This window comes from Mangifera indica, chromosome 2 (assembly GCF_011075055.1).
Source record: "Mangifera indica cultivar Alphonso chromosome 2, CATAS_Mindica_2.1, whole genome shotgun sequence".
Lineage (NCBI taxonomy): Eukaryota > Viridiplantae > Streptophyta > Magnoliopsida > Sapindales > Anacardiaceae > Mangifera > Mangifera indica.
In genome coordinates, this window is record NC_058138.1 from 10,730,912 (window position 1) to 10,742,723 (window position 11,812).

The window sequence follows — 11,812 nt, forward strand, 5'->3', positions numbered from 1 at the left end:
TAATTCATCTAAATTGATGAAGCCTAATCGATTCCAGATGAATCGACAAAGATGTTCTTCTTCGTCAATTCATATGGAATTGACGAAAACGAGTTTTTATCACATCTTCTAGAAGCGTCAGAGAAATAAAAAGTGGTCAGAGATTTGTGGGTTAAAACATCGTCTTCGATGGCCAAAGATGGTGGTCAGAAAAGGTCTGAAAAATAAACCCGAGATATTAAAGAGGAGAATATTACTCTTGAAAGTTAAAAAACTCTAAAAAATGATAAAGTTGTTAGTTTTAAAACTTTGGAAGAAAACTTAATAAATTTTATATTATTTTAATATTATTAATAAAAAAACAATTTCACTCCCGTCTTTTTTAATGGCAATTGGTGCATACATGTGATTTTAGGAATACATAAAGTCCTTTAGCCTCACTTTAATGTCCGTGAATGGGATGGCCATTAATGGTTGGCAACGGCAAAGCTTAGAAAGGCTTTGCTAGAGTAGATCTGCACAATTTTTTTTACATGTTAATTAACATGTTCTCATCTTGGGGGAAAGAAGTCTCTCTTTCTCTTCGCTGATCTAAATAATATTTTTTCACCTCAAATTAAATTTTGTTATAAAAACTAATAATATAATAATTTTATTATCTATTTAAAAAAAGTTTAAAATTTTTTTTAATCGATTCAAACATTTTAAATATGATAATTTAATCCTTAAAAAGTTTAAAAACTCGTAAATTAATCTATAAATTTTTTTAAACCCCTTATATATTTTAAAATTAATATATAGTATCAATAGTTATAATATAACATTTACATCCACAATTTATTATATTTTGTTCATATCTTTAAAGTATAATTATCATTTTTTAAATTATAGCATACTGATATTTCCAAATTTTCAAAAGACACCCAAATTTTTTTGAATTGCCAATAATCACCTAAATTTGCTTTAAAAAAGACCTCTAATATTTTCAAAAATTATAATTATTTTCGAATATATAATAATATAACAAAAACACAATTATCTCTAAGAAGAGGTAATAGTAAAAGGAAAGGAAAATAAGAGATTTTTTTTATATAATTTAGGTATTTAAAATATTATTTTTAATTCTTATTAATTAAAGTTACATGAAAATTAAAAAAAAAATGAAATAGTAAAGATAAATTGGTAATTTTACTTTTTAAATTTATTGTTTCATTAACATAGTTTAATTTTAGATAAAAAAATATTATTTATACTTGATTTTAGTAAAAAAAAAATATTATTTATACCAATTAAGAATAAAAAAATATTTTAAGATCGAACCTTGGGCAAGAAAATATGATTCACTCTAAATATACTTTTATAGTTAGGGTAAAAAGCAAAAGAATTTCATTAATTGCTTTTATTATTGTTGATGTTGTTGTATACTTCCAACTTAAAATTAAAGTTTTATAGTTCTTTTTCAATTTTAACTATTTTTACTAATAGTTTACCTTGGAATTATATCAACCCTTTGCTTTGACTTCATCTTCAAACTATAAACGAAAAGTGGGTTATACCAAAATTTAGATTTTTTTTTTTTTAATTTGAATTGAGTTGCTATTGTAGAAAAGTGGGTTATACCCTTATGATTTAAGATGTGTACCCTTCTTTTACTCCTATTTCTATCAATTAAAAAAATGTGAAATGTTGTTGTGTTAAAGATAGAGTGTCGTTGTGTTGATTATTACTGACTGCGTTACCTAAAGATGAAAGGTTTAAGTATATAGAGTTTCTAATGTTTAGTTTATGTATTTGAATTTTAGATTGAAAATCCAAGGTTTATACGTATGTTTGGACGAATGTTTAGTTTATTATTTAAATGTTGTGTTATTGGGTGAAATGGGGTGAATTGGATGTGAAATATGGATGTAAAACCCAGAACTAAACCTGCATTTTCTTGCCAAAACTTATGAACTTGGTTGAATTTCAAGTTTTGGCTAGAAATCTCATGGAGGGAGGAAGAAGAAAGTTGGCTAAAAGCAGGGATGTCATCCAGAGTCAACCAACAAGGGTTCTTTCTATATGGTCGAATTTAATCAAATCATAAGTTTTCAATTGAATAAAACGTTTTGACAAAATTTAACCATTAATCCCCTTTGGGCATTTCTTATTGTTATATTTTCATGTATTGATTGAACTAGGCCTAAACATAAGGTTTCGGTCAATTGTACTTTAAAAGAGACCAAATGACTTAGTTTTACTCAAATATTACTCTTTTTTCAAATTCTCACATATAAACTTTAAAAAACTCAAACATCTACCTATCTATTAAATTTTACCATTATTATCAGAAGTAAAATTATTATTTTAAGATTTTATTTTAAAAAAATAATTTATTTCAATTTCTCACCTTTATTTTAAAAACTAACAATTTTTTTCTAACTTAATTTTAAAAAGTTACATTTTCACCCTCACCATCTAAGGTTCCTACAATTTTCATATTTTTAGAGTTAAAGTTGCCTCCCTCAAAATTTAAAACATTACACTTACAACTCTAAAAAATCATTTTCTCTTTTCAACAATCATTCTTCTTAGTGATTCACTCTAATGTGTCATCAATCACTTGACCAAATTTTTGGTGGTTTTGTCTCTTCATCGACAGCAATGCTTCGTTTGTCGAAGATGGTCACCGTCTCTTCGTCTTGTATTCTTCTTTTGTTAAATGGTCATCGTCATTAAAGATAGTGGTCGAAAAAAGAAAAAAGAAAAGTCACTTTTCAAAATTAGAAAAGTTGAAGCTATGGTAAAATTATCAGTTTTCAAAACCTGAGGAAGAAAATGAAATAAAATTATAATTTTTTTAACATTACTAGTAAAATGATAACTTTACCTTTTTATCCTAATAGAAAATTTTAACAGAAGGTAGATAATGGGAGGGTTTTGGGTTTTTAAAAGTTGGCATATGGGAGTTTGAAATTTCATAAACCTTGGGGTGGGAATAAGTCTTTTGGCCTTAACTTTTCAATAAAACCATGTATATTCACTTTAAATACACAAATAAATACATATTTATATTTGACATTATTTGATTAAGTGTTACTTTATCCTTAATTTAAAATCATTTAATTATATAATAATATATGTTAAGTGTGTATACATAAAATAGATACGCATAATATTGTTCTTAACTTTTGCAAAGAAAATAAGAAATAATATAACTAAATCTATTTTAAGTTTTGGATATATTTTCACCATTACTTTAGTCGAATAATTGTGATTTTAGGGATAAGTAAATATTACTTTGATAATTTATTTTTTATTATTTATATTCTCATGATTTTTTATTGTTAATTTTATTACTACTTTTATTTTATATATTAAAAAATTACCGTAATTTTATTATAATTATATTTTTATTTATTAATTTTTAGAATAAAATTAATGTCATTTTTAATTAATATAATAAAAAATATAAAAAATATTTTAGAATAATTATACTAAGGAGTATTTAAATAAAATAATATACTAATATTTTTTTATTATCTATAACTAAACATATTAATTTTTTATATTTATCAAATTTATCAAACATAAGTAATTAAACCGGTAGCCTTCTAGATAATATTTCAATTTTAATAATAAAATATTACTTAAACCAAATATACCATAGGTCTAAAAGAAACAACATTGGGTAAACTAATAATAAATGATAATTTGAGTGACAAAATAGTTGACTCCATATATAAAATGATATTGATTACTCTTAACCTACTTAGTTTAATAATTATGGAGTTGATTACTAGACCTAGAGTTTAACCTATTATGTGCGATTGATTCCACCCAGATGGCAATTAATTCTTAGATGATGGGTGACTGCATTGCTCGGTATATGGTGAATGGAGTAGGGCAAGATTGAACTGACCAAAGTTCAGACAAAGGGTTCAATCAAATTTGGATTGAATCCTAAATGATTAGATTTAATTCAAATTCGAATTTATTCAATTTAATTAAAAATATTGTCAAAGATTATCGATAAGATTATAATATTATCAACAAGGTAATAGTATCATCGATAAGATGTTTGAACATGGGTTCAATCATATTCGGATCAAATCTTAAATAGTTAGTTTTAATTCAAATTCAAATTCGTTCGATTTAATTAGAGATATTCTCAAAGGTTATTAATAGGATAATGGTATTATCAATGAGGTAATAAAATCATCGATACAATGTTCAAATATGAGTAAATTTAATTTGAATCAAACTAAACACTAATTCCAACCGAAGTAACTCTCTTTGAATCCACTGGTCCAATGAGAACTCTAGGATTTATACCAGAGATATATATTAATAAGTCATTAAATAAATAAATAAATAAAATAAAATAAGTAGAAAAGAGGATTTACATGGAATAAATTAAAAAAAAAAAAAAAACCACCTTCATGGAGAGGACTGCACCATTGCCTTTATGCAGGGTCATCCCGCCGTCACCTCTCCCTCACTGTGGGACTCACCTGGACGACCAACCTGGTCGCCACATATTTCAAAGAGTTTCCTTGCTAAGCACTCTGAAACTTCTTTATTTTTCAAAAATCTTTTGCAATTATATTTTAAACAGTACAAAAAATATTTAATTGTGTTCAAAAAGTAGTTTGAATTCTTTCTTCTCTTTAAAAAAATTCATACTCGATTTTCTCCAGAAAGAAAATTCAATGTTTTTCTTCTTACAATAGAATCAACGAATATATGTATATATTTTTTTTCACGTTTTTGCTTTCGGGAAATTATATTAAATATCCTTTTTACCCCCTTCATTAATTAAAAATGTCTATTTTTCTTATTCTTAAATAAAAATGTTCAATTTTCCTATTTTTAAGCAACAATGTCCTAATTTTTTTTTAAAATATCAAAATTACTCTTTACCACATCTATATAAACTCTCTCACTCACTTTTATTACACACACTTCTCATATCACTCAAACACTTACTCTCATTTTTACTCAATACTAATTAATACGGGTTCGTTTGGATAGACCCATGCGAATTTTAACTAAAAAAGTTAGTTCGTGAAAAAAATGTATTTATACGAATCTTAACTCAAAACTTAATTTTATTTGTTAAATCTAGTTTGTATGTCATGTAAAATGGTATTTAAATATTAGATAATAATATAGGGGTTAACTGAAATGTTAAAAAATATGGAGGCATTTTGATATTATACAATATATAAAGGATTTAAATAACATGTTAAGAATAGATAAATATATTTTGATACAAGACAACATACAATGATGTTAAATGAAGTGTTATATAATTATGGGGGTCAAAGAAATATTATAAAAATATGAGGGGTATTTTGATATTAAACATTGTAAGAGCATTACAAATAAAATGTTAGGAATAAATATATGTATTTTGATATGAGACAACATATAAGGATGTTAAATGAAATGTTATATAATTATAGGGGGTAAAAAAATATAAAAAAAAATATGAGGGGTATTTTGATAATACATAATAGATGAAAGATTTAAATAATAAGTTAAAAATAGATAGATGTATTTTACTATAAGACCACATAAAAATGTGTTAAATGAAATGTTAGATAATTATAGGGGGTTAAAAAAATGTTAGGAAAAACATGAGTTTATTTTGATATTACATAATATATGAATGATTTAAATAACATGTTAAGAATTAATAGATGTATTTTGATAATAGGGAACATACGTGAATATTAAATGAAATATTAGATAAGTATGAAGGGCTAAATAAAATATTATAAAAATATAGGGGTATTTTGATATTAAACATTATAGGAATGTTTTAAATGAAATGTTAGGAATAGATAGATATATTTTGATACAAGATAACATACAAAGCTGTTAAATAAAATATTAGATAATTATAAGAGGTTAAATAAAATATTAGAAAAATATAAAAGATATTTTGATATTAAATATCGTAAGAACGTTTTTAATGAAATATTAAGAATAGATCGATGCATTTTGATACAAGATATTATACAAGAGTGTTAAATAAAATATTATATAATTATAGGGGGTTAAATAAAATATTAAAAAAATATAAGAGGTATTTTGATATTAAACATTATAAAAACGTTTTAAATAGAATATTAAAAATAAACAGATGTATTTTGATACAAAATAACATACAAATTAATTTCTTTAATGTCAACTATTACGTAGACGACATGTCGTTTGTTTAGAAAATAGGCAGACGACTATTCAAATTTTGAATAACAAACATAAACTTAGATTCAGTGGATAAGTGTTGTTAGATTGTTAGATTTGCCATCTGCCGGTCAAAGTCGGTTTTTCTAGACCACCACGCATTCAGAGGATCACGTTCAATTCAATCTTTGGATAACCAATTTTTTTTTTTTTCATTTCCATAAAAAATTCTTTTTATTTTTTCCAATATATACATATGCCCAACACTGTCTCTTTTATCTGTGTTCTTGTATTTTTCAAGCTCTGGATTAGGGTATCCTCTACGGGAAAAAGGTAAATTCTTCTCTATAATTATATTTTTATATGATTAATAATGTACGGAAGGAATCTTATAAGAATTTTTAATTAATTTTTGTTGCTGCAGCGCATGTTTTCTTTCCCTGGTTTTGATATAAATGAAAATATGATGGGAAAAATTGAATAATTTTGGCAGAGTAGGGACTTATTTTCTAGATTCTATCTGTAACATGATTAACATTCTGATACTTTTTTTTTTTAATTCATTCCAGTTGATTAAAAATTTGAAGCAATGTCTTGTCGAAAGTCAAGACCACCATGTTTAACTGAGAAATCTTTGTCACCAGAAGAACAACAAGCTAAGGTAATAATTTTGATGAATGCGTGTGCTGCTTAAGACCCTTTTTTTTTTGTGGGTAGTTACTGGTAAATTGTTATAGTTCATTGAATATTCGTATCTAATTTTGGTTGTATGCACAAATTTTGTAAAAGATTCTCATTCTTTGGGAACTTTTTATTAGAATTTAATAAATTTTTGTATGAAAGAAGCTCTTACATGTTTTATTGGGTTTGGTTTGATTCAGATCAATGATGTTAGGAGAATGTTGGGACCTAAGGCTGATAAACTTCCAGTTCTTTGTTCGGATGAGTCAATAATAAGATATCTTATAGCAAGGAATTGGAATACAAAGAAGGCAACGAAAATGCTAGCGGAAAGCTTGAAATGGAGGCTGCAATACAAGCCAGAGAACATCAGATGGGTATGAGTTTCATGCTTTTCAATTGTTTTTTTTTTTTTTTAATAATTAGTTTGGCTTCTTGAAGGAAGAAAATTAAATAGAAAGATATACTAAGTTGTATTTGCAATGAAGTTCCATTCTAACTGAGCTATTTGGTTGATTGGTTTACTAATCGGTTTCTTATTTCGAACTGCGTGTCTCAAATAGTTTTGAGAATTCACTCAATTAGTGTGTTCCTTTTATATATAGATAGTTTACTGTCTTTCAGGGATAAACCAATACAATTAAGGCAACGTCCTAAAAAAGTATCAATTGGGCCAAAAGTTGGAACTGAATTTACTGTTATTTTGGAGTCAAGGTGTTGGTTCAGATTTTGATTTTATCTAAACAGTGTCAATGATGCTACTTAGTTTTATGCAGCCTTTACTTTACATTGCTTGGTTGTTGATTAAGATAAAAAGCCTTCTGTCCTTTCTTCAGGAAGAAATTGCAAAAGAAGCTGAAACTGGAAAAATATATAGAGCAGATTACTATGACAAGTGTGGAAGGACAGTTCTTATTTTGAGGCCAGGTTTCCAGGTGCTTGCATCAGTATTACTACATAGTTCGTCATCTTTTTTTGTTATTGTTTTTACAACTATCAGTTTAATGATTGAAAATAATGGTGATAAGTTTATACAATTGCATTCTGTCAGAATACAAAATCAACAGAATCACAGATCAAGTACTTGGTATATTGTATGGAAAATGCTATAATGCATTTGAATCCTGAGAAGGGGCAAATGGTTTGGCTTATTGATTTTCAAGGGTGGACGATGTCTAGCATATCAATTAAGGTGACTCGAGAAACAGCTAATGTCTTGCAGAATCATTACCCCGAGAGATTGGGTCTGGCAATCCTCTATAATCCTCCTAAAGTATTTGAATCTTTTTGGGCGGTATGTCTTACACTCCATTTTTATATAATTTGTCTTTCGATTTGTAGTGTGGCAAGTACTCTGTAAATCTTAATACAGTACAGGGATTAACAGTATTATGTTGTCACAACCATGTCATTGGAGAATATGCTTACCCTCCACTTCCATTAATCGTTCATTAGGGATGCCCATATACTTATGTAGGCTGTGTGATAAACAGTTACTGAAACACTAAATCTGTTTCTTATTTTTGCATTGAGAATATATAATTGGGTTAGAATCAGTGACCTTTTTTTTCTTTTCATAACAAGTAATGATAATTTGTGAACCATCAGATCAAGTCATTCTACTATTTCTTTGTCTTGTAACTTGTGCAGCCATTTTTTTTCCTTTAAGTTGAGGTTTCATCTGCAAATTTGAATCTTCAAATATGGACTTAAATTCACTCAAATTCTGATTGCATAAATAACTTTCAGCATTGCTATTTGATGGAGTTTAAGGAATTCTGTCTTTATTTATAAAGTGAATTAGCTATAGAAAATATTTGTCAACTCCTATAGACTCATGGTTTCTATAATCAGCTCATACATTCATGAGTAGAGTGAACTTCAAAAAATGTGAATGTCCTCATAAGTGAAGACTTACCAATATACATAATGTGTATTACTCTATCCCTACTAAAATCTTTGGATACTGATGTAAGGACCTCTTCTGTCAGTCTCTATCCAAAATGAGAGATGCAGTCTGCTTTAAATATCAGTTCCAAGTGTAGTTTTAATTTAATTGGTTTATAACTTTGGCCTATTGATAACTATGAGTAGTTTATTTTTACATGAGATCGCTCTTTCAGAATATTCTAGGAGTCTCAGTTAGCAATTTCATACCATTTTTCTATTTTTTAAATCTGAATTTGAAGAATGAGCTTAACAATGCAAAGAAAATATTACAGCTTTTTCATCATAAAACTGCTGAAAATTGAAGAATTGGTGTCTCATGCTCTGTCAATGCCCTACACCAAGCAAATTTGCTATGAACTTTTATTAATATGTTTTTATGAGATTTATGATAAAACTTCTTTTTGGTTACAGTTGGTGAAGCCTTTTCTTGAACCAAAGACATACAAAAAAGTAAGATTCGCCTACTCTGATGACACTCAGAGCCAGAAGATAATGGAAGCCCTCTTTGATGTGGATAAGTTAGAATCTGCATTTGGAGGGAAAAACACAGCTGGGTTCAACTATGAAGCATACGCAAAACGTATGAGGGAGGATGATGCTAAAAAGTCTGGCAGCATGAATTCCGGATCTTCTGTGCCAATTACCCAATCATCAGTTGCAGCTCAATCACATGAAGTTTCAGAACAATGGTCAGAGTCATTGGCTCCTGACCCCTCTTCTGAATCTTCTGATGAGTCTGAGTTATCATCATTTGATGAACCAGCTGCAAAGGTGGAATGCATAGATAGCAAAGCAGATGTACTGACCCTAAACAGCGAGGATGATGCAAAGATTGAAGCAGCAGAGCCAAAGCTTCAGAGTTAAATGAGTGAGTTTGCCTGAAATATGAACATGGCTTCTACTTTTATAATTCTTCTTCCAAAATTTGAACATGCTTTTTGCATCTTATACAATTAATTCTTCTGAGAAAGATCTTGACTGAAATGTTGTAATGATACAAAAGGCTTGTATGTCAGTTGTGGAAGAAGATTCTTCCACAAGCTGATATTAGAGATCTGTCAACTATCTAAAGGTAAAACGAAGAAAGCTGTCTCACCGAATGATAAGATCTTCTTGCATAATTTATTTCAAACATGTCATTTATTTATTTTAGTGATTTCTAGTAAGAAAACAAATTCGAGTGATTTTTTAAAATTAAGATGCCAGCAAGTGCAATCGTGTTGAAAGTGTCTACCCTTCACTCACAAATTTCTAGGTGACTAAACTCGGGGGCCGCCAGGAGTGGTCGGCCGGCCACACCCTGTTCAGTTGAAACTTTTCTAGGATATTTTTGTGATTAACCCTTCCAAGCTTTTGAATTCTAAATGCTCAAGAAACCTAGTTTTGGATTTCTAAACTAACATAAATTATAGCATAATCAGTTTGTTGTATAAGCAAATTTCTAATTAGTATACTACAATTTTTGATTGACAAATTTATGAAATAAGTGATGATACGAAAAGTTACTGCAACCCCAAACCCACCCAAGTCCATGAAATAATTTTTTATTACATTTGGTTTTTTACAGTGACATACCCAGAAATTTTTTGTTAGTTGGAGCAACTTTGAAAATGATAAAATCATATTTTCATCAACTCTAACATATTAATAAACTTGCTTAATGTCATGGTTCCATATAGATTCCTATTCTAAACCTATTTGATTGATTCTGGTTCCATTCTGGGTATTCAGACAGTTCAAATTATTATTGCTGAGTTCGCCTAGTGTTAAGACTGAGTCTTGTACTAGTTTGAGTTGATAGAATTGAGACACCTTGATCCTTGTTCATCCTATTTCCCTAGCTGAATTCCCACTGAAATCTGTCACCTATCCAATATTGTTTCTCTTTATTTTTCTGGTTATGATCGATCTGAAGTATTGCTAGAAAGATTTTGACATGCTATTGCAGAACCTAACAAAATTAACATTTTTACAATTTCACCCCTTTTAGGGGGCGTTTGGTTTGGGTAATGTTTGATTACTAAAATAGAAAAATTACCTTAAAGATAGATTACTTAGAAGATTACTGGGTATAAATGAGTACTATGTTTGATAAAATTTGATAGGTATAAATAATTATTGTGTTTGGTTAAAGATAACAAAAGATTACTAGTAAATTATTTTATTTAAATGCCCTTGAATATAATTATTTTTAAATATTTTTTATATTATTTGTCATATTAATTAAAAATAAATTTATTTTTATCTCAAAAAATTAATAAATAATAATTTTTCTATAATAAACTCAAGATTACCCCAGTAATCTTTAAATACCTAAGGTGAAGATGGTAATCAGGTTACCACCTATATTACCACTGACAAACCAAACAAGGGAATAAAAGATAGATTACCAAGGTAATCTTAAAAACCTTCAACCAAACGCACCCTTAGTGTATAAGATTTAGGATTAAGAGATTTTTACTTGATTTTTCCTTTTTTGTGGGGTTTTGAGAAAATAGTAAGGGGCATTTAGATTCAGACAATTTTTCAGTATTATATTTTTATTACTTAAATTTTGATAATTCATATAATAAATAATATAAAAAGTAATCTACTTACTACTTACATGTATTAAAAAATATTAATATAATATTAAATTTATTACAATTTTATTTTAATTAAATTTACAAAACAGATACTTTAACATTAGACATATTAATTAAACTAAATGTACCATTAATTCATATCTAATAATTTTTTCAGAAAATTTAAGCAAAATAACATATTTATATTCTCTTAGTTACCAAATTTATATTTTTTTATTTCTATCAACCAAACGTAACAATCATTTTCATATATAAATTTTATTATATATAATAATAATAATTTATACTATTTAATCTTCCAATTAATTTATTTTTATAATAATTTTTTATTTTTAATTATAAAAAATTACCCAAATCATATGGACTTTGAAGCTTATTAATTCTTTATCACATTATTTAAAACTATAATATATTTTTTTCAATGGAGAGCTTTATTTTAATAT

General features: G+C 27.2%; 1 protein-coding gene across 2 annotated transcripts; it reads left to right on the forward strand.

Moving 5' to 3' along the window:
• Positions 1–6,276: 6,276 nt before the first annotated feature.
• On the forward strand, positions 6,277–9,933 carry LOC123197235 (phosphatidylinositol transfer protein 3-like). Of its 2 annotated transcripts, none has more exons than XM_044611432.1 (6): positions 6,277–6,486; positions 6,723–6,814; positions 7,035–7,211; positions 7,659–7,769; positions 7,886–8,128; positions 9,196–9,933. In XM_044611432.1, the coding sequence occupies exons 2-6, from the start codon at positions 6,743–6,745 to the stop codon at positions 9,646–9,648; spliced, it is 1,056 nt and encodes a 351-aa protein (XP_044467367.1). In that variant the 5' UTR covers positions 6,277–6,486; positions 6,723–6,742; the 3' UTR covers positions 9,649–9,933. The 2 variants fall into 2 exon arrangements, with proteins under 2 accessions (XP_044467367.1, XP_044467376.1); XM_044611441.1 differs by having other exon boundaries at positions 6,278–6,486; positions 7,671–7,769.
• Positions 9,934–11,812: the final 1,879 nt, after the last annotated feature.